Here is a 23,891-nt window from a genome sequence, read left to right on the forward strand (position 1 = left end):
GTATTATCTGTAGGTTTTTCTCTTTCTCCCTCTCTACCCATCCCCAATTTCTCTCTGCCTATGGAATAAAATAAAAATAAAGAAAAAATAGCCCACCATGAGTGATAGATTTTGTAGTGTGGGTACTGAGCCTCAGCAACTGGAAGCAATAAATAAATAAATAAATAAGTCCCCTGAGCACTGTGCAGACCCTGGGTGCTAGGGGTGTGGACACAGCTCAGGCTGGAGCTCTGCCTCCATCAAAACAAACCATTTTGGAAACACTTTGAAATGTCTGGTGCTTAGCTGCTTGCTCCTTGGGTATTTCTTTCTTGGCCGTTCCTTGTCTTGTAGTGGGGATTCTAGTGAGTAGGAGTAAACTCCAATAAACTTTCAACTAGGGGGTCCTGGGCAGCACCACAGATAAACTTTCCTATCGCACGGTTGCTTAGTCAGTCTCTCTTTCTTATCCAGGTCTGAATGCAGACTTGACTGGGAATGACAGCACTTCTCTAGCCAGCAGTGCTTTAAGGTGGCTTGGTCCTGCTTTTTGGTAAAGAGCCTATGATTGGAAGTGGGGCGCAGTCCTTAGATGATCGGTCACTGACTTAGCATGTGTCTAGACTTTCTGTCCTCAGGCCACATGGCAGCAGGCCCCACTGGGTAGGAGTAGATGAGTCTGAGTGGTCCCCACCTTCCAATCTGTGTATTCCAGCAGTACCAGAAAATAGGTTTGTGTGAAATCTAATTGCAGGGAAAGCCTAACTGGGTTAAGTTAAAGAGAGACTGTACAAGGAGACCTGACTTTCCCCTGAGGAGTCAGAGTGGGTGGGTGGGGATTTGTTCCTGCTGTTTTGATGGTAGTGAAGGGGTGGGTGGGCGGACTAGAGAACAGTTGAGCTGGTGGTGTTGATGGTGGGTGAACTTCCTTGCCCAGAAAAGCCTCCTCCAGAAAGTGTTTCCTCCTCCTAGGTAAGAAGGAGCAGAGGAGGTAATACAACTCCCTGAGCACCTGTATGGAAATAACAGTCCCTGGCTCTCCCCTGGGAAGCCCTGGCCCAGCCTCACTCCTACTTGCTGCTCTGTTCACTCAGATCAGGGCCAGACTCTGGCCTGCCCCTCCTACAGACCTCAGAATCTGGGGCTGGGGATGAACATTGCACACACGCACACTCTCTCTCTCTCTCCATCGGAGAGAGAGAAAAACAAAGGTTCATTCAGCCTTTCACAGATTAGCTTAGATGCCAGGGTGTTCTTAAAAAACTTAGTGAGATAAAACTGTGTGCAGTGGTTGCCACTGTCTTCACTTTACAGTCCAGAAAGAGGTTCAAAGATGTTATGTTCGGGGGCAGGTGCTGGCACACCCAGTTAAGCACACATAGTACGAAGCACAAGGATATAGGTTGAAGCACCCCAGCTCAGGGAGGATACTTCATGAACTGTGAAGCAGATCTGCAGGTGTCTTTTTCTCTCCCTATCTCCCCCTCCTTTCTAAACTTCTCTCTGTCCCTATGCAATAAAGTGGAAAAAATGGCCACCAGGAACAGTGGATTTGTAGTGCTGGCACCAAGCCCCAGCAATAACCCTGGAGGCAAAACAACAACAAAGATGTTATTAATAATTACTAGAGCTGGGAGTCAGGCGGTAGCACAGTGGGTTAAGCGCACGTGGCGCAAAGCGCAAGGACCGGCGTAAGGATCCCGGTTTGAGCCCTCTGGCTCCCCACCTGCAGGGGAGTCGCTTCACAGGTGGTGAAGCAGGTCTGCAGGTGTCTGTCTTTCTCTCCCCGTCTTCCTCTCTTCTCTCCATTTCTCTCTATCCTATCCAGCAACGAGGACATCAATAACAATAGTAACTACAATAAAACAACAAGGGTGACAAAAGAGAATAAATAAATATTAAAAAATAATAATAATTACCATAGCTAACCTATGTTAGTAGGTCTCATAGCTGCCAGATTGTGAAATTAAAACTTTAATCCAAGTATCGGCAGGGAGAGAACTTACCCAGGAGAGTGCACACAATAATACTATGCTCAGAAGACCCAGGTTTGAATCAATGGCCAACACATGGGAGTAACCTGCAAATGGGAGAGCTTTATGAGTGGTGGAGTGGTGCTGAGGTATCTTTTTTTTTATATATTTATTTATTCCTTTTTGTTGCCCTTGTTGTTTTATTGTTGTAGTTTTTACTGTTGTTGTTATTGTCACTTTTGGATAGGACAGAGAGAAATGGAGAGAGGAGGGGAAGACTGAAAGGGGGAGAGAAAGACAATTGCAGACCTGCTTCACTGCTTATGAAGTGACTCCCCTGCAGGTGGGGAGCCGGGGCTCTAACTGGGATCCTTACGCCGGTCCTTACACTCTGTGCCACATGCACTTAACCCGCTGTGCTAAAACACCCAACATCCATCTCTTGTGTTTTTCTCACCTTCTATCTGGAAACAGAATAGGAGTCTGCTGGGAGTATTGGACTGGACAAGTGTGTATGCCCAGAAGTAAAAATAAAATAAATCACGTGTATGTCTCAAAAAATACAGGGCCTTTCCACTTCTACCACAGCGCCTAACCACCAAGCACAGCTTGCAAGGTGGCAAGGAGGAGCTCAGTGCTCTACTTCTTTACCTGCAGAGCTGTGAAGGGAAAAAACTTGGAATTTTATCCTTGCCTCAAATCTCAGCATAGTGGCTAGCTCACAGTGGCGATGGCATTGTGGCCTGTTGCCATGATGGGTTAAAAACTACTGACAGGGGCCCGTACCTGGTTGAGCGCACATGTTATAATGTACAAGGACCCGGGTTCAAGCCCCCAGCCTCCACCTGCAGGAGGAAAGCTTCACAAGTGGTGAAGCAGTCCTGCAGGGGTCTGTCTCTCACCCTCTCTATTCCTCCCTTCCCTCTCGATTTCTGTCTCTCTCTATCCAATCAATAAATAAAGGTAATAAAAAAATTTAAAAAAAGTATTGACAAAGGGGCCGGGTGGTGGAACACATTACAATGCACAAAGACCCAGCCTCGAGACCCTGATCCCCACCTGCAGGGGGATACTTTGCAAGTGGTGAAGCAGTGTTGCAAGTGTCTCTGTCTCTATCTTCTCTATTGATTTCTGGTTGTCTTTATCCAAAGTATAAAGAAAAAAAAAAAGGGGGTGGCTAGCAGTAGAGCAGCGAGTTAAGCACACATGGTGCAAAGTGCAAGGACCGGCGTAAAGATCCTAGTTTGAGTGGTCTGGGAGATGGTTCAGTGGATAAAGCATGGAACTCTCAAGCATGAGGTCCTGAGTTCAAGCCCCAGCAGCACATGTATTAGGGTGATATCTGGTCCTTTCTCTCTCCTCCTGTCTTTCTCATTAATAAACAAGATCTTAAAAAAAAAAAAAAATCTGGTTCGAGCCCCCAGCTCCCCACCTGCAGGGGCAGTCACTTCACAGGCAGTGAAGCAGGTCTGCGGGTGTCTGTCTTTCTCTCCCTCTCTCTGTCTTCTTCTCCTCTCTCAATTTCTCCCTGTCCTATCCAATGACAACAACAACAACAATAACAACAATAAACAAGGGAAACAAAAGGGGAAAAATGGCCTCCAGGAGCAGTGGATTCATAGTGCAGGCACTGAGCCCCAGCAATAACCCTGGAGGGAAAAAAAAAGTACTGACAAAGGGGTCTGGCATTGGCACATATAGTACTAAGTGCAAGGACCTGCACAAGGATCTGGGTTCGAGCACCCAGCTACCCACCTGGAGGGGGGATACTTCACAAGCAGTGAAGCAGGTCTGCAGTTGTCTATCTTTCTGCCTATCTCCCCCCTCCGCTCTCTGTTTCTCACTGTCCGATCTAGTGAAATGGAAAAAGTGGCCATCAGGAGCCGTGGATTGGATTCATACTGCCAGCATTGGGCCCATGATAAGCTTGAAGGCAAAAAAAAAAAAGTACTGACAAATAAGCTGCTTTTTTGGGTTGTGAGCAGCAAATAGGGACCTGCTGCTTCCATGAAGTGTGCTGCTGTGTAGACAGAACCCTCAGCAGGTGGACCAAGGTGGGTGAACCCTCTCCATCAGGCAAGACAAAGTCATTCTGTTAGGTCAAAAGGGAGTTTCCAGGGACTACAAATCATTACTATACTGAGCTTCCAAAATGTAGGTTGCTTTATGACTGATAACCAGGCAGCCTGGCATTCCCAGGTCATTCTCCTTTAATGTGCCAGAGTGGTGATCTGGTTCTCGTTAATAAATTAGGGACAGGGTGGTCGCTTACCCAGTTGAGTGCATATATTACCACGTGCAAAGACCTGGGTTCAAGCCCTCAGTGGCCACCTGCAGGAGGAAGTTTCACAAGTGGTGGAACAGTGGTATGTGTAGCTCTCTCTTACTCTTATCACTTCAATCAAGATAAAAAAGAAAAAAAAAGGGGAGGGGAGGCCACCAGGAACAATGAGTCATGCAGGTATACAACTCCAGCAATAACCCTGGTGGGAAAATAAAGTAAATAAAGTCAAAGCCTTTCAAAGGATGCTGATGATCAAATCGTGATACATAAATACAATAGAATATTAAGCAGTAATGGAAAGAATAAGATAGTGGCAGGGTGGTGGTGCACATATTATCATGCACAAGAATCTGGATTTAAGCCACTGGTCCCCACTTGCAGAGGGAAAACTTCATAAGCGGTGAGGCAGGTTTGTAGGGGTTCTCTGTCTCTCCCTATCTCCCCTCCCCTCTGTTTCTCTCTGTCCTAATAATAGATTAAAAAAAGAATAAGCTCCAACAGATGGGTGGCTGATAAAGTTGTGGCATATATATATACACACACACACACACAAACAATGGAATACTACTCAGCTATTAATAATCAAGTCACCTTTTTTTAAAAAAGATTTATTCATTCATGAGAAATGATAGGAGAGAGAAAGAACCAGGTATCACTCTGGTACATGTGCTGCCAGGGATTAAACTGAGGACCTCATGCTTGAAAGTCCAATACCTTACCCACTGCGTCACCTCCCAGACCACCAAGTTACCTTCTTAACCTCATCTAGGGTGGAGCTTGAAGGTATTGAATGAGATAAGCCAGAGAAAGAAGAGTGAATGTGGGATGATCTCACTTATGGGCAGAAGTTAAGAAATAAGAACAAATAACAACAGAAAGGAGAAACACAAAGAACTTAGACTGGGTTTGGTGTATTGCACCAAAGCAAAGGGCTCTGGTGGGGTGATGGGCTTTTGGGTCAATGTGTGAACCACTGCCCACCCCCCTGATTTTTATACCAGGGTTATCACTGGGGCTCAGTGTCTGCACAATTCCACTGTTTCGGGAGTCAGGCGGTAGCACAGCGGGTTAAAGCGCAGTTGGTGCAAAGCACAAGGACCGGCTTAAGGATCCCGGTTTGAGCCCCTGGCTCCCCACCTGCAGGGGAGTCACTTCACAGGTGGTGAAGCAGGTCTGCAGGTGTCTGTCTTTCTCTCCCCCTCTCTGTCTTCCCCTCCTCTCTCCATTTCTCTCTGTCCTATCCAACAATGATGACCTCACTAACAACAATAATAACTACAACAATAAAACAACAAGGGCAAGTAAAAGACTGGGGTGGGGGGTGGGGAGAATACAGGCCCATGAAGGATGATGAATGACATAGTGGGGGTTATATTGTTAAATGGGAAACTGGGGAATGTTATGCATGTACAAACTATTGTATTTACTGTTGAATGTAAAGCATTAATTCCCCAATAAAGAAATAAATTTAAAAAAAAACAAGGGCAACAAAAGAGTAAATAAATATAAAAAAATTAAAAAAAAAAACAATGCCACTGTTTCTGGTGGTGATTTTTTCCTTTTCTTTAGATAGATGAGAGAGAGTAGGAAGGGTGGGGGTAGATAGCAAGACAGCATAATGGTTATGCAAAGAGACTCTCTGCCTGAGGCTCCAAAGTCCCTTCACCACCATAAACCAGAGCTGAGCACTGCTGGTTAAAAAAAAAAAAGAGAGAGAGAGAGAAACACAGCAGCAGTGCACTACTCATGCTCAACTCCCCTACAGGTGTTCCCATGCAGCATGTAGTACCTCCCCGGTTTTGAACCCAGGTCCTTGTGCACGGCAATGTGTGCATTCTACCAGATGAGCCACCTGCCACAACCTCAACCCCAAGTATCCTTTTATACCTTACAAAAACTGATTTGTACCCTTCTAAGAGAAAATTTTTAATTGCTATAAAGAAAAGGCCTAGCTTAGATCTGATAATGATGAAACCATGTTAACTTTAAATTCATCTCTTAAGGGTTACATAACTGGCAGAGCTAAACAACCTGAAGTTATCTTTCAGCTGGGAAAGGGCAAGACATTGATTTCTAAGAAATGGAAAGGGCAAGAAAAGTGATACTTTAGTCTCTGAATATTCAGTGGGGCTAATTAGGGACTACAGCCTTCCCTATCTTGGGAGCCAAGAGCATTTATGGAGAGTGAGAAATATGCTACACTTAAGACAAACCCAAGTCTTCATTGAGGAAGACTCAAATTGGCAAATTGGGCAGAAAATCAATGAGAGACTCTAAAGGAATCATGGTTTAGATATATTGGGTTGTTGGAAAAGTCACAACACATTTTTTTTAAAAAAAGATTTTTAAAAATATTTATCCCCTTTTGTTGCCCTTATTGTAGTTATTATTGTTGTTGTTATTGATGTCGTCACTGTTGGATAGGACAGAGAGAAATGGAGAGAGGATGGGAAGACAGAGAGGAGAGAGAGACAGACACCTGCAGACCTGCTTCACCTCTTGTGAAGTGACTCCCCTGCAGGTGGGGAGCAGGGGGCTTGAACAGGGATCCTTATTCAGGTCCTTGCACTTTGTGCCATGTACGCTTAATGCACTGCGCTACTGCTCGACTCCTTTCACAACACATTTTTGTATAGAAAAATATATCATGGAGCCGGGAGGTGGTGCACCTGGTTGAGCGCACGTCACGAGTGGTGAAGCAGTGCTGCAGGTGTCTGTCTCTCTATTCCCCCCTTCCTCTTGATTTCTGGCTGTCTCTAACCAATAAAGATAATAAAAAATTAAAAAAAAAATAGCATGACTTTCCCAACAGCCCAGTACATTTTTAAAAAAGAATTGTAGCAGGAGTTGGGTGGTAGCACAGCGGGTTAAGTGCAGGTGGTGCTAAGCACAAGGACTGGCATAAGGATCCTGCAGGGGAGTCGCTTCACAGGTGGTGAAGCAGGTCTGCAGGTGTCTGTCTTTCTCTCCCCCTTTCTGTCTTCCCCATCTCTCTCCATTTTTCTCTGTCCTATGCAACAATGAAGACATCAATAACAACAATAACTACAACAACAATAAAAAACAAGGGCAACAAAAGGGAAAATTAAAAAAAAAAAGAATTGCAGCATATATACAGTGTAACTCCTTTAGACAAAGGAAACAAGGGGCTGGGGAGGTGGCTCAGCAGTGAAATAGCTATGTCACATGCCAGAGCTTTTAGGTTTGCTCCCCACCAATAGCCAGAGCTGTGTGGTGCTCTGGTCCCTGCCCTTCCCCCCCCAAACCCAAAAGACAGAATAGTACTAATAAAAGTGTAAAAAGCGAAAGCAAAAAATTTAACATGCACACGCAAAGTATATATCCATGTGCATGTGCATACTCTGAAAAACGTCTATGAGATTATATGCCAAATCATTAACCGTTATTACACCTGGGCTAACATCCCAAGAGAATGGGGAGGTGGAGAACTTTTAACCCTTTCTAATTTTTACTGCTATATATTTCATTAAAGCCTCTTATAATTAAAACAAAATGTAAAGTTTCATGATTTTTAAACTTTCTATGTCTATACAAAAAAACTCCAAATATATATATTTTTTATGTAAGATTTAAATTTCAGCTGCAAGATTTTGACAAACGTGGTTTTTCCATCTGTCTGAGTGGCTAAAAACAGTCTTGCCTGGATACAGGGATAGCTCTTAGTCCTTCAAGGCCACTTCAATCTCTGGGTTTCCTATGAAGTCTAGGTAAGCAATTAATCAGAAAAGTAAGGCTTTTCCCTAATACTCAGAGAGCTGATGGTATTAAGACAAATTCCCCCAAACGAAGTGATCAGTCTCTCTTAGAAAATGATCTCATAGTACTGACTAAAATTTTACTGGAAAGGATGGACATACGTGCACGTGCGTGCACACGCGCACACGCTTACACTTTGTGTGTTCAACCAACCTGATCAGCTTTAGTTGAAGAGCCAGGAGATGCTCTGAGGAAGCTAGGTTCTGCACCACTGCCACTTACAGTATGGGCTTTAGACTTGGGAGAACAAATGCTGTTGTTATTAAGCCACAGATGCAGGTGAAGGGCAGAAGGGCCTGGCCATGTCATCTGCTATAGGCAGTTCAATTAGACAGGCAGTGAAGAGGGTGCCAATTTAGCCTTTGGTGCCTTGAAAAGCTGTTGGCAGCTGTGATTCCCGCCTCCCCCCCCCCCCATAAGCCTTTATGGGAAATGAGTCTTTGTCCTAGGGACCCTTTCCCATAAGGAAGTTGTATTTGTTCATACTAGTGTCCACATTTTAATGCAGCTCGAGAGCTGAGTGGTGGACAAAGGACTCAGGAAGCAGATACCTTTATTTAAGCCCCACATAAAACGAATGACCTCTACCTCATGCCATCCAAAGGAAAAAAAAATTAAAAAAAAAAAAAATGAAGCCACTTTCTGCTACTCAACAAATGTGTAAACACTTATGCAGTTGTTTTTATTTGACTATAAATTGACTGTGGAGAATCTCTAGGTAACGCCTTAGATGAACACTAATTATATTGCTATAAATTTTGTTCAGGATCAGAAGAGGTTTTGGGAAAGAAGGCGAATAACAAAAATCTTCCAACATTGAACAATGAACACTTTTTAAAACTTTAATCAAATGCTACTCTCCTACAGACCTCCCTAGACTAGTCTGCAGTCTAAGGTGATAGAAACGAGGCTTTGGGCATTCGGAAGGAGCTGCGGTTAAGCTGCAGTGCTGAACAGGAGACTGAAACCTGGGTCCGAGTGTCAATCTTAGGCACATTCTGAGAACAAAGGCAGATTACCAAATGTTTCCTAGTGTTCCTTCCTTTTTACCAACTCATCTTCCCTTCTCTCGGTAATTCAACCCCTCCTCTCGCTGCTCCTATTACATTGTTGGCTAGAGGGTCCCCAAGCGTGTGTGGCTTCTGCTCGGACTGGAAAGGCAGCAGGATGAGCTCTGATCCAAGTCCTTCTGAGTCTGCACAGCGTGGGATGCTGAGGAAGTCCTCTCTGGGCAACTGAAAGGCCGGGCGCACTGAGAAGAACATCATTTACCCTTGGGAAACCTAGCCACAGCTGCCTGATTCCTGGTGGAATGATCAGAGCTCATCCAAATCACTGGGAGACATACAGGGGTGAAAAAGCTTCCCCTCCAAAAGTGATACAGAAGAAATGAGAGAATAAACCAAAACTGTTTATAGAGTGACATAAAATGTGGTATGTGTAAACTCCTTTTTGTTAATGAATCTAACTATAAGTTTCCTAAAGTCCAGTTATCAAGTTGAAATGTGTGTGATAAAGGAGAGAGGGTGGCTGGAATTTCCCTCAAGAGTGCACAGATTCAGGCTGAGAGGTCCTGGGCTTGCGCTGGGGGAGTCCCTTTTTGAATGCAGGCTTGGGTGGGTTAGTTTCCTTGATGGCTCCAGTTCCACTGGTCCCTGCAGAGTGAGCCTGGCCCAGTTCACTGGTGTTTCCCAGTGCTTGGGGTGGAGTATTTTGATACTTGGAACTAGATGAATACCATGAACTATTTCTGTAATGACTACCATTGTCATGTCGCCCTTGATTTGTGGGGTCACTGGACTTTTGGCCTTGGGACCTGTAGCCTTGTCCTCCTCGCCGGTTTCCTGGTGGTACCTAAGGATAAAAGAATTCAGTGTTCAAAGCAGGCTGGCATTATAGTACCCATTTTGTCCCTGCTCATATTATGAATGGATGCTCAAGGCCTATTTATAGTATACCATACCAGGGGATCAATTTTCTGTGAAAGACCTTTTTACATTTTTTTTTTTTTTAAATCAGAGCATGACTCAGCTTTGACTGATGGTGGTACAGGGGATTGAACCTGGGACTTTGCAGCCTAAGGCACGAGAGTCTCTTTGCATAACCCATTATGCTGTCTCCCTTGCCAAGGATCAGTTTTCTTTCCAGACTGAGATAATTCTGTCAGTCAATCCAACCTAGCAGTGACATGAGAATTAATGCACCTTTCATATTCTTCTCCCCACCTTCAATCTCTCTGCCTTTCAGCCTGAGCTTCTCTACTGAAGAGATGTTCTTTCTTTCTTTCCTTCATTTTATTTTTATTTTACTTTTCTCATGTTTGATAAGAAAGAAATTAAGGTACTGGATGGTGGCACACCTGGTTGAGTACACGTTACAATGTTCAAGGACCCAGGTTTGAGCCTCCAGTCCCCAACTGCAGGGGTAAAGTTTTGTGAGTGGTGAAGCAGTGTTGCAGGTGTCTCTCATCCTTTCTAACTCCCCCTTCCCTCTGGATTTTATCTCTATCCAATAAATAAATAAATGTAGTAATAAAAAAAAAAAGAATTTGAGAGGGGAAGAAAGAGGAAAAGAGAGACACCTGTAGTACTGCTTCACTACTTGCTTGCCCTGTGAGGACTGGAGGGGTTGGGGGGCTTGAACCTGGGTCCTTTGTGTATAGTAATGGGCTCGACCAAGTGCACCATCACCTGCCCTCCCCCATTTTTTATTTAAGAGCAAAGAAGAAAAAAGAATATTATTTATTTGGGTAGTTACATGCTACTGAACAACTTTCTTGCTATGTGTCTGAACTTTGCAAATGATGTCATTTATAAAGATAACGAACGACTTTCTCTCTTCTCCTCTCCTCTCCCGGATCAACTAGGAGTACCAAAGGAGACCACCCGGACCGAAACAAGACAGGACTAGAATGACCACAGGAACCCAGTAAATCACCCGTGAGTACAAACACACATGGCTGGTGACAGAGAGGAGAGAGGGGCCTAAGGAGAGATTAAGTGACTGCTAACAGTTCAACAGTTTATCAGTGAAGACACCACCTCCAGTCTGCTCCACAACAAGGGGACGGCTGAAGGGAGGAAAGGACTCCCCAGAGACTCACCAAGTGCAACTCTGAGTCTCCATTGCTACTACCCTCAGAATCTGGAGCAGCAACAGGGAGGGACACCAGGGGACAGAGATCTAACTGGGAAACTCAGGAGAAGACCTATACCTCCGTGGCATAGCTGAGGGGCTGTGAAAGTCTCTTTGCATAACCACTGGATTATCTCTGCCACACTCTGCTTTATCTCTTGGTCAGGAGTCAGTGATTAAGCTAAGAAGCCTACTGATAGTTTAAAAGCCCTCAGGCTCCCATAGCCTACAGGGAAGAAAAAAAAAAAAAAGAGGCTTTTACACCACTGAGCTCCAACTCAGGGATTGAAAAAACTGTTAACTTCCACCACGGCAAACCCTTTAATTAAATTACTTAAACACAAGTCAATCCAGGCAATAGTGATCAATAATTTGAAAAGTACTGATAAAGGGAACTCATAACATAATATATAAAATGGTTAAAACAACAAGAAAAAATATTGGAGACTCAAACCAGGACAAGAGTCCAGCTAAAAGTCCTCCAGAGGGTGAAGCACAAAACAACGAGTTCAACATCCAAACATTAGCTAAGGAAATAATAACAGGAGTGAGTAAAGAATTTGAAAAAATTGTAATCAGAAATGCAGGAACAACAAATGAGAATATGGAAGAAAATTCTAATTATCTCATGGTTATTAGAGAGCTGAAAGCTGAAATCGCTGAGCTAAGAAGGCAACTAGCTAAACAAGCTAAAACAGTATCAGAGCAGGGCAACAAAACAGATGAACTCCAGAAAGCAGTAGAAGGCAGAGAGAATAGAATCTATGAAGCTGAAGACAGAATTAGCAAGATTGAGGATGGATTAGAGACAACTAAAAAAGAAGTAAGAGATCTCAAAAAGAGATTAAGAGATGCTGAAAACAACAGAGTCCTATGGGATGACTTCAAAAGAAACAATATACGCATTATTGGCTTACCAGAGGAAGAAAGAGAAGGAGAGGAAGAAAGCATTCTCCAGGCCATAATAGCTGAAAATTTCTCTAGTCTAGACAACACCAAAGACATAAAGATTCAAGAAGCCCAGAGGGTCCCAAACAGAATTAACCCAGACCTAAAGACACCAAGACATGTCATACTTAGATTGGAAAGGAATAAGGATAAAGAAAGGATCCTCAAGGCTGCAAGAGAAAAACAAAGAGTCACCTACAAAGGAAAACCCATAAGATTAGCAGCAGACTTCTCCATACAAACACTACAGGCCAGAAGAGAATGGCAAGATATCTATCGAGTGCTCAATGAGAAAGGCTTTCAGCCAAGAATACTATATCCTGCTAGACTGTCATTCAGACTAGATGGAAGCATCAAAACCTTCTCAGACAAGCAACAGTTGAAGGAAGCAACCATCACCAAGCCTGCCCTGAAAGAAGTTCTGAAAGGTCTCCTATAAACAACCAGACCACCACAAATAGGACATATATATCAAAACACTCTAAAACTCTACAAGAATGGCGTTAAAATATCTTCAATCTTTGATATCAATAAATGTCAATGGCCTGAATTCACCTATTAAAAGACATAGAGTAGGAAGATGGATCAGAAAACACAACCCAACAATATGTTGTCTACAGGAAACTCACCTAACTCAACAAGACAAACACAGACTTAAAGTGAAAGGATGGAAAACTATCATTCAAGCCAATGGCCCACAAAAAAGGGCAGGAACAGCTATTCTCATATCTGACATGATAGACTTGAAAATAGATAAGATTAAAAAAGATAGGAATGGACACTACTTAATGCTCAGAGGATCAGTCAATCAAGAGGACTTAACAATTATTAATATCTATGCACCCAATGAGAAGCCATCTAAATACATCAAACTTCTACTGAAAGAGCTACAGCAATATATTAACAGTAACACAATCATAGTAGGGGACTTCAACACCCCACTATCTCAACTTGACAGACCATCCAGGAAGAAAATCAGTAAAGACATAAGGGAGCTAAATGAAGAGATAGATAAACTAGAACTACTGTACATTTTCAGAGTTATTCATCCCAAGAAACTGGAATACACATTTTACTCAAATCCACATGGATCATTCTCAAGGATAGACCATATGTTAGGCCACAAAGACAGCATCAGCCTATTCAAGAGCACTGAAATCATCCCAAGCATCTTCTCAGACCACAGTGGAATTAAATTAACACTTAACAATCAACAAAAGATTAGTAACAGTCCCAAAATGTGGAAGCTCAACAGTACACTTCTTAACAACTTCTGGGTCAAAGAGGAAGTCAAGGAAGAAATCAAAATGTTTCGAGAGTTCAATGAAAATGAAGACACAAGCTATCAAAATATTTGGGACACAGCTAAAGCAGTCCTAAGAGAGAAGTTCATAGCTATACAAGCACACATTAGGAAACAAGAAAAGGCACAAATAAACAGCCTGATTGCACATCTTAAAGACCTAGAAGAACAACAACAAAGGAATCCTAAAGCAACTAGAAGGACAGAAATCACTAAAGTTAGGGCAGAAATAAATAACACTGAGAATAGGAAAACCATACAAAAGATCAATGAAAGTAAATGTTGGTTCTTCGAAAGAGTAAACAAAATCGACAAACCTTTAGCCAGACTCACAAAACAGAAAAGGGAGAAGACCCAAGTAAACCGGATAGTAAATGAAAGAGGAGAAATCACAACAGACACCGCAGAAATTCAACATATCATGCGAGGCTTCTATGAACAACTATATGCCACCAAGCTAGAGAACCTGGAAGAAATGAATGATTTCCTAGATACCTACCAACTTCCAAAACTAAGTCAAGAGGAAGTGGATAACATGAACAGGCCCATCACAGCTAATGAAATTGAAACAGTTATCAAAAATCTTCCCAAAAATAAAAGTCCTGGACCAGATGGTTTTACAAATGAATTCTACAAAACCTTCAAAGAAGAACTAATACCTCTACTTTTAAAAGTCTTCCAGAAGATTGAAGACACTGGAATACTCCCTGCCAGCTTCTATGAAGCCAACATCACCCTGATACCAAAAGCAGACAGGGACACAACCAAAAAAGAAAACTACAGACCAATATCTCTGATGAACATAGATGCGAAAATATTGAACAAAATTCTAGCCAACCGGATACAGCAGTATATCAAAAAGATTGTTCATCATGACCAAGTGGGGTTTATCCCAGGCATGCAAGGTTGGTTTAATATACGTAAATCAATCAATGTGATCCACCACAGCAACAAAAGCAAGACCAAAAACCACATGGTCATATCAATAGATGCAGAGAAAGCCTTTGGCAAAATACAACATCCCTTTATGATCAAAACAGTACAAAAAATGGGAATAGATGGAAAATTCCTGAAGATAGTGGAGTCTATCTATAGCAAACCTACAGCCAACATCATACTCAATGGTGAAAAACTGGAAGCATTTCCCCTCAGATCAGGTACTAGACAGGGCTGCCCACTATCACCATTACTATTCAACATAGTGTTGGAAGTTCTTGCCATAGCAATCAGGCAGGAGCAAGGAATTAAAGGCATACAGATTGGAAGAGAAGTCAAACTCTCCTTATTTGCAGATGACATGATAGTATACATGGAAAAACCTAAGGAATCCAGCAAGAAGCTTTTGGAAATCATCAGGCAATACAGTAATGTGTCAGGCTATAAAATTAACATTCAAAAGTCAGTGGCATTCCTCTATGCAAACACTAAGTTAGAAGAAATTGAAATCCAGAAATCAGTTCCTTTTTCTACAGCAACAAAAACAATAAAATATCTAGGAGTAAACCTAACCAAAGAAGTGAAAGACTTGTATACTGAAAATTATGAGTCACTACTCAAAGAAATTGAAAAAGACACAAAGAAGTGGAAAGATATTCCATGTTCATGGGTTGGAAGAATTAACATCATCAAAATGAATATATTACCCAGAGCCATCTACAAATTTAATGCTATCCCCATCAAGATCCCAAGCACATTTTGTAGGAGAATAGAAAAAATGCTACAAATGTTTATCTGGAACCAGAAAAGACCTAGAATTGCCAAAACAATCTTGAGAAAAAAGAACAGAACCAGAGGCATCACACTCCCAGATCTCAAACTGTATTATAGGGCCATTGTCATCAAAACTGCTTGGTACTGGAACATGAACAGACACACTGACCAGTGGAATAGAATTGAGAGCCCAGAAATGAGGCCCCACACGTATGGACATCTAATCTTTGACAAAGGGGCCCAGACTATTACATGGGGAAAGCAGAGTCTCTTCAACAAATGGTGTTGGAAACAATGGGTTGAAACATGCAGAAGAATGAAACTGAATCACTGTATTTCACCAAATACAAAAGTAAATTCCAAGTGGATCAAGGACTTGGATGTTAGACCAGAAACTATCAGATACTTAGAGGAAAATATTGGCAGAACTCTTTTCCGCATAAATTTTAAAGACATTTTCAATGAAACGAATCCAATTACAAGGAAGACTAAGGCAAGTATAAACCTGTGGGACTACATCAAATTAAAAAGCTTCTTCACAGCAAAAGAAACCACTACCCAAACCAAGAGACCCCTCACAGAATGGGAGAAGATCTTTACATGCCATACATCAGATAAGAGTTTAATAACCAACATATATAAAGAGTTTGCCAGACTCAACCACAAGACAACAAATAACCCCATCCAAAAATGGGGGGAGGACTTGGACAGAATATTCACCACAGAAGAGATCCAAAAGGCCGAGAAACACATGAAAAAATGCTCCAAGTCTCTGATTGTTAGAGAAATGCAAATCAAGACAACAATGAGATATCACTTCACTCCTGTGAGAATGTCATACATCAGAAAAGGGAACAGCAGCAAATGCTGGAGAGGGTGTGGGGTCAAAGGAACCCTCCTACACTGCTGGTGGAAATGTCAATTGGTCCAACCTCTGTGGAGAACAGTCTGGAGAACTCTCAGAAGGCTAGAAATGGACCTACCCTATGACCCTGCAATTCCCCTCCTGGGGATATATACTAAGGAACCCAACACACCCATCCAAAAAGATCTGTGTACACATATGTTCTTGGCAGCACAATTTGTAATAGCCAAAACCTGGAAGCAACCCAGGTGTCCAACAACAGATGAGTGGCTGAGCAAGTTGTGGTCTATATATACAACGGAATACTACTAAGCTGTAAAAAATGGTGACTTCACCATTTTCAGCCGATCTTGGATGGACCTTGAAAAAAAATCATGTTGAGTGAAATAAGTCAGAAACAGAAAGATGAATATGGGATGATCTCACTCTCAGGCCGAAGCTGAAAAACAAGATTAGAAAAGAAAACACAAGTCGAACCTGAAATGGAATTGGAGTATTACACCAAAGTAAAAGACTCTGGGGTGGGTGGGTGGGGAGAATACAGGTCCATGAAAGATGATGAATGACATAGTGGGGGTTGTATTGTTAAATGGGAGTCTGGGGAATGTTATGCATGTACAAACTATTGTATTTACTGTTGAATGTAAAACATTAATTCCCCAATAAAGAAATAAATTCTTAAAAAAAATAATAAAAAAAAAGATAACGAACATAGGAAATAAAACAAAACCCACTGTGATTATTATGGTATATATCATGAACCATACATTAAATCATGTTGCTATGACATTTAGCATTTTTCAAAAATGTGACATCTTTTCTATTATAATCTGGAAAGCTTTTGGCACATGATTTTATTTTTGTCCACTAACTCGTGTTATACCACTTCTGAATAATTACAGCACTGGGCAAGGTAGAGAGCATAATGGTTATGCAAAGAGACTCTCAGGCCTGAAGCTCCAATGTCCCAAGTTCAATCCCCTGTACTACCAGTGTTTGGGTAAAAAAAAAAAAAAAAAAAAAAAAAAATATATATATATATATATATATATATATATATCACTTAAGATAGCTCTTGTGTATCTTTTTCAAACCAAAGAAGACAAAATATAGATCATGCTTTGACTTTCTAATGTTTGCTCCGCATGTCACCATGCTGACTCGCACTCCCCCTGCTTTAGCCCACCCACATGGTGCTTCTAGGGAAATGTTACTTCAGATGCACGCCGGTAAACTGCAACTATGTTGTCTTCTACCTTGAGATGGGCACATGATTCCCAGAGTGACTAATTACCAGGCAATCAGGTAGGATACAACAGGTAGGATAACTGCCAGCACCAGGAAGTCAGCAGTTCTTGGCAACGGGCAATCCTAAACTGGCTGATGGTTTGAGGCATATATACCAAACACTATCTCTGGAACTAGTGGGGCCCAGAAGCTTCAAAATGGGTATGAAATGGGCACAGAAAGAAAGGTAATGAACTGAGTTGTCAGCACTGAAACTATGACCATGTGGTCATTTTTCTTCCTCATCTCCTCAGTGTGGAGAGTAGTTTACCTCTCGAGGCTGGTACGGTCGGCCACTGGAGTTTGCTACAGCTGCAGGTGTCTCTCCTGGTGCTGAGTTTTTCTTGTTAGTACTGGTAAGGCTGGAAGCAGAGGCACAGGTGGGAGAACAAGCAGCAGAGGCAACACATTGGCTACTCAAGGGCACAGATGTAACTGAGCTACACCGGGATCTGCTTGAATAGCTGTTCTTTGGATGGGACACTGAAACAGAAGTATGAGTTTCTGGTCATATGATGGAAGGGCACGATGGGTGAGACTGTCTCCATTTCTCTATTTCACAGTGAGCAATTTAAGATAAAGAAGTGTCTACCTGAGCTGTTGTAAGAAAATCCTGCAGATGTTTATAGGAAATGATAATAAGAAAATTTCCTTTCTGATCTCTTCCTCTACTCCAGGAATGGGGAATCTTTTTCTGCCAAGAAATATTTTTTTAACCGAATTCATGGGTCACACAAAATTATTAGTCTAAAGATTAACACTTAATGTTGCTATGAAAGAAAGCTCCTGAATTTATTGAATTTTGAGTCTCAGTTTGGCCAGGCCAGACCAAACAACCCATAAGTCAGACGTGTGTCCTCACCCCTGCCCCACCCCTCCCATCCTTTACTTTTTTTTTTTTTCAGCCATTACTTCTACAGGAATAGATTAAGTGGGCCATCCCCTCACCAACTAATGATGCCATGGCATTTCCTACTACCTGGCTCCTGGATATGGTTCCAGTGGCTGACTAATAATCCTGGGAACAATAGTATGGGCCATATGTTCAGTTTCCTATGCAAGGAACATTTTGAAGTACATACTTTGCAAAGAAACAAAAAGGCAAATTAAAAAAAGTTAAGTCCTTTAACAATTTTTTGAATGATACATAATATAAATAATTACTTAAATATGAATATAACTAGTTTTTATAGCATACATACATTTTCCCAAGGTACTTTCTACAAATAGTCCCAAATTCAATATGTCAATTTAGCTGAAAAATATTAGTATTTTTATTATTTTCTACTTATTATTTATATTATCACCACCATCATCATCATTTATTGCCAGCAAAGTTATTGCTGTGGCTTAGTGCCTGCATGACAAATCCAGTGCTCCTAGTGGACATTTTTTCTTTTTATTTATTTATTTATCTTTTATTAGATAAGACAGAAATTGAAAGGCAAAAGAAAAAGAGGCACCTTCACAACTGCTTCACTGCTTGTGAAGCCTTCCCCTTGCAGGTGGGGAGGAGTTCAAGCCTGGGTCTCTGAGCACTATAAACTGTGTCACTGCCTGGCCTGCTCCTTCATTCCTCCCTCCCTCCCTTCCTTTCAAAGGATGTTTTTTTTTTAAAAAATTTTTATTATCTTTATTTATTGGGTAGAGATAGTCAGAAATCAAGAGGGAGGGAGAGACAGAGAGGGAAAGAGACATAAAGACACCTGTAACCCTGCTTTACCACTTGCAAAGCTTTCCTCCTGCAGGTGGGGACCGGGGGCCCGAACATTGCAACATATGTGCTCAACCAGGTGCACCACCACCCAGTCCCTTCAAAGGATGTTGTTTTTAACACACACACACACACACACACACACACACACACACACACACACACACACACACACACACACCTATTCTGAAATCTCATTTGGTGTTGGAGAAGGAACCTGTGGGTCTCATGTAACATATACATTGTAACATGTACTCAGTATATTGATTGCTGAGTCACCTCCCTTATCTCCAATATTAATATTTTCAATTCAAATTTGGTCACAGCTCTATTTTTTGTTTATTTTGTCCTGAGACAAATGATGAACTCACAATCACTGCCCGAAGTACATTCCACTTTTGTACTGAAAGAATACAGAAGATGGGAGTCGGGCGGTAGCGCAGCGGGTTAAGTGCACGTGGGCGCAAAGCACAAGGACTGGTGTAAGGATCCCGGTTCGAGCCCCAGCTCCCCACCTGCAGGGGAGTCGCTTCACAGGCGGTAAAGCAGGTCTGCAGGTGTCTATCTTTCTCTCCCCGTCTTCCCCTCCTCTCTACATTTCTCTCTGTCCTGTACAATGATGACATCAATAACAACAACAATAACTACAACAACAATGAAAAACAAGGGCAACGAAAGGGGAAAAAAAAAGAATACAGGGGAGTCAGGCGGTAGTGCAGCTGGTTAAAGCGCAGTTGGCACAAATCACAAGGACCGGCTTAAGGATCCAGGTTTGAACCCCTGGCTCCCCACCTGCAGGGGAGTTGCTTCACAGGGGGTGAAGCAGGTCTGCAGGTGTCTGTCTTTCTCTCCCCCTCTCTGTCTTCCCCATCTCTCTCCATTTCTCTCTGTCCTATCCAACAATGATGACCTCACTAACAACAATAATATCTACAACAATAAAACAAGGGCAACAAAAGAGAGTAAATATATATATACAGAAGCTGAGCTCAGGGCTTGATTGATGGATACACTCTCACCTCAGATTCCTCTCACCCCTTCATTATCTAAGTACCTACTCTGAGCCAGGGAAAGCAAGTATTGTTCTTTCCATTAGGAAGAATACAATAAGGCTCAAGAAGTCAGTGTATTTTTTTTGTGTGTGTGTGTGTGTGCCAAACATGATACATCTTTCAACTCAGCAGAAGATGAGGAGCAAATATTATTGTACATTTAGGAAGCTAAATATATATATATATATATTTTGCCTCCAGGGTTATCACTGGGGCTCAGAGCTAGCTCCTGGAGGCTATTTTTCCCATTTTGTTGCCCTTGTTGTGGTTGTTATTGTTGTTACAGCTGTTGTTGTTGTTGGATAGGACAGAGAGAAATAGAGAGAGGAGGGAAAGACTGAGGAGGACAAAAAGACACCTGTGGTCTGGGAGGTGGCACAGTGGTAAAGCTTTGGACTCTCAAGCATGAGGTCTTGAGTTTGATCCCCGGCAGCACATGTGCCAGAGTGATGTCTGGTTCTTTCTCTCTCCTCCTATCTTTCTCATAAACAAATAAAATCTTTTTTTTAAAAAAAAAAGATAAGACACCTGCAGATGTGCTTCACGCCTGTGAAGTGACCCCCCCCCTGCAGGTGGGGAGCTGGGGGCTTGAACTGGGATCTTTGCGCTGGTCCTGAGATATTCATTCTTAGAGCTCAAAGCGTCTGCATCCACTCACTTCTTAAATATCTCAGAGTCGTTGGTGTATTGCAGCAAAGTAAGACTCGGGGGGTGAGGGGAAGGGTTCAAGTCTTAGAACATGATGACAGAGGAGGACCTAGTGGGGGCTAAATTATTATTATATGGAAAACCGAGAAATGTTACGCATGTACAAACTATTGTACTTTAGTGTTGACTGCAAACCATTAATCCCCCAATAAATTTAAAAAATATATGTATCGGGAGTCGGGCTGTAGCACAGCGGGTTAAGCGCAGGTGGCGCAAAACACAAGGACCGGCATAAGGATCCCGGTTCGAACCCCGACTCCCCACCTGCAGGGGAGTCGCTTCACAGGCGGTGAAGCAGGTCTGTAGGTGTCTTATCTTTCTCTTCTCCTCTCTGTCTTCCCCTCCTCTCTCCATTTCTCTCTGTCCTATCCAACAACGACAACAACAATAATAACTACAACAATAAAAAAAATATATATATATATGTATCTCAGAGTCACCTCCCATAAACACACGAGACACTACGGAACAATCACTGAAGTCCCGGCACTGCAGACTCTACCAGAGGATGAGCTCATTGCCGCACCAAGCATCCAGAATCTCCCCATCTCACCTTGTCCAAATGAGTCAATGTTCTTCTTGAGTGTCTCTACATCACAGGTGAACTTGGCTACTCGTCCCAGATCCTCATCGTATTTCCGTTCACTAACAAAGTGCTGGAGAAAGGACAAATAAAGTCTCCAGGTGAGCAAAGTGGTAAACCGGACTCTAGAGATGAAGCGCGCTTCACAGCTCCAGCACTGTTACACTATCTATGAAGCTATCTCCTGGCCCTTCACTTGTTTTCTTTTTACCGCTCAAAGTTTACTAAACAGTCTTCATATTACCAATGTTGTGTGACTGACATAATTCAGTAATTTTTTATATTTATTTATTATTTATTTTCTCTTTTGTTGCCCTTGTTTTTTTTGTTGTTGTGTTATAATTGTTGTTATTGATGTCTGTAAAAGGCAGTAGCCTTGAAATTCCCTTTTTATGCAGTTGTTTGTTAAGTGCTTTTAGTATGAGTTGCTTGTAGTATGAGGTGTAAAATTCCTTGCCCCTTCCCCCTTGAATAAGCAGGACCTAATTAGTTAAGGCCACCCATTGTTCAAAGGACCCTGCCTGAGGACAAGCCTTATCAGGACCTTTGAACAGACTTTGTGGTGTGCTGTCTACCAGATGGGTGGGATGTAGGTTGATAAGGTGATGTGCTCCCCCTCCCTGAGTGTAGTCTGAATTCCTATAAATTGTATTGTTTGAGCCCTGTTCGGGGCCGAGCTTGGTAGACTAACACCAGTCACCATCTCGGCCCGGATTGCAATTCGTCAATAAACATCTTTGCTTCCTTACAGTGGATGGTGGTTTGATTTATGCTTGCTAACAATGTCGTCGTTGTTGGATAGGGCAGAGAGAAATGGAGAGAGGAGAAGACAAAGGGGGGGAGAGAAAGACAGACACCTGCAGACCTGCTTCACTGCCTGTGAGGTGGCTCCCCTGCAGGTGGGGAGCCAGAGTCTCGAACCGGGGTCCTTATGCTGGTCCTTGCGCTTTGTGCCACATGCACTTACCCCACTGCGCTACCATCCGACTCCCCATAATTCAGTAATTTTTTTTTAATATTTATTTTATTTATTTATTCCCTTTTGTTGCCCTTGTTGTTTTATTGTTGTAGTTATTATTGTTGTTGTCGTTGTTGGATAGGACAGAGAGAAATGGAGAGAGGAAGGGAAGACAGAGGAGGAGAAAGATAGACACCTGCAGACCTGCTTCACCGCCTGTGAAGCGACTCCCCTGCAGGTGGGGAGCCGGGGTTCGAACCGGGATCCTTATGCCCGTCTTTGAGCTTTGCGCCACCTGCGCTTAACCCGCTGTGCTACAGCCCGACTCCCAATTCAGTAATTTTTTTAAGAATTGAAAGGCTGGGTAGATAGCATATGGCTATGTAAAAGACTCTCATGCCTGAGGCTCTGAAGTCCCAGGTTCAATCCCAGTTCCACTATAAACCAAAGCTGAGCAGTGCTCTGGTCTCGCTCTCTCTGCCTCTCTTCTTTCATTAAAATAAAACAAATAGAATAAAATAGAATTGAAGGAGTCCACTTAGGAGCTTTATTCAATGCTATATGATGGTTAAAGCTAGTAGGCATGAGGAAGAAAGTCTGTAGAGAAAGAACTGATAGTAGAGGGTCACTTTCAACTGCTGGCTAGTCTCCACCTGGTTCCATTTTATAGAAAAGTAAAGGCAGCTCATAAGCCACAATGATTCCCCTTAAGCGGAAGGCTTGATATTATTTATTTATTTAATTTTTGTTACCAGAGCATTGCTCAGCTCTGACTTATGATGGTGTGGTAGACAGAACCTGGGACTATGGAGCCTCAGGCATGAGAGTCTCTTTACATAACCATTATAGATACTCTTTAGTAAAAACTCAAGTGAAAAATCAACTTTGCAAGTGAAAAGAATTTATGATACAGTAATCATGTCCCTGTAAAACAAAACAAAACAAAACAAAACTGGGGGCAAGGGTAGATAGTATAATGGTTATGCAAAGAGACTCTCATGCCTGAGGCTCCAAAGTCCCAGGTTCAATAACCTGTACCACCATAAGCCAGAGCTGAGTAGTACTTTGGTATTTCTCTGAGTCTTTCTCTGTATTTCTCTCAAAAATAAAATACTTAAAAAAAAAAAAACTGAGTTAAGAAATAAACAACTCTCTAAGTAAAAGCAAACAAACAAAAAACAAAAATTAACTACAGAAACTGTGAGATTAAAAATAAGTCATGAACCAAGTACTTTTGAGGGCTCATTTCTTTTTTTCTTTTTTTATATTTATTTATTCCCTTTTGTTGCCCTTGTTGTAGTTATTACTGTTGTAGTTAAAATTGTTGTTGTTATTGATGTTGTCGTTGTTGGATAGGACAGAGAGAAATGGAGAGAGGAGGGGAAGACAGAGATGGGGAGAGAAAGATAGACACCTGCAGACCTACTTTACTATCCGTGAAGCAACCCCCCTGCAGGTGGGGAGCCGGGGGCTTGAACCGGGACCCTTACGCTGGTCCTTGGGCTTTGTGCCACGTCCGCTTATCCCACTGTGCTACCGCCCGACTCCCAAGGGCTCATTTCAATAAAAAATTTATTTAAAAAAAATATTTTAATGAGAGAGTGGAAGAAATAGA

At 42.2% G+C, this 23,891-nt stretch overlaps 1 protein-coding gene across 2 annotated transcripts in view; it reads right to left on the reverse strand.

The window, feature by feature from the left end:
* Window positions 1-8,841: 8,841 nt before the first annotated feature.
* The window catches only part of SPATS2 (spermatogenesis associated serine rich 2), a 99,098-nt gene continuing 84,048 nt past the window's right edge, over window positions 8,842-23,891 (reverse strand). For both annotated transcript variants that reach the window (XM_060195455.1, XM_060195456.1), the window contains 3 exons: window positions 21,289-21,391; window positions 17,533-17,744; window positions 8,842-9,867 (listed from right to left, as the gene is read on the reverse strand). In XM_060195455.1, the coding sequence (XP_060051438.1) occupies window positions 9,556-9,867; window positions 17,533-17,744; window positions 21,289-21,391 (627 nt within the window). In that variant the 3' untranslated portion in view covers window positions 8,842-9,555. The remainder of the gene's footprint in view (window positions 9,868-17,532; window positions 17,745-21,288; window positions 21,392-23,891) is intronic.

The sequence above is a fragment of the Erinaceus europaeus genome, chromosome 7 (assembly GCF_950295315.1).
Source record: "Erinaceus europaeus chromosome 7, mEriEur2.1, whole genome shotgun sequence".
In the NCBI taxonomy this organism is placed as follows: domain Eukaryota; kingdom Metazoa; phylum Chordata; class Mammalia; order Eulipotyphla; family Erinaceidae; genus Erinaceus; species Erinaceus europaeus.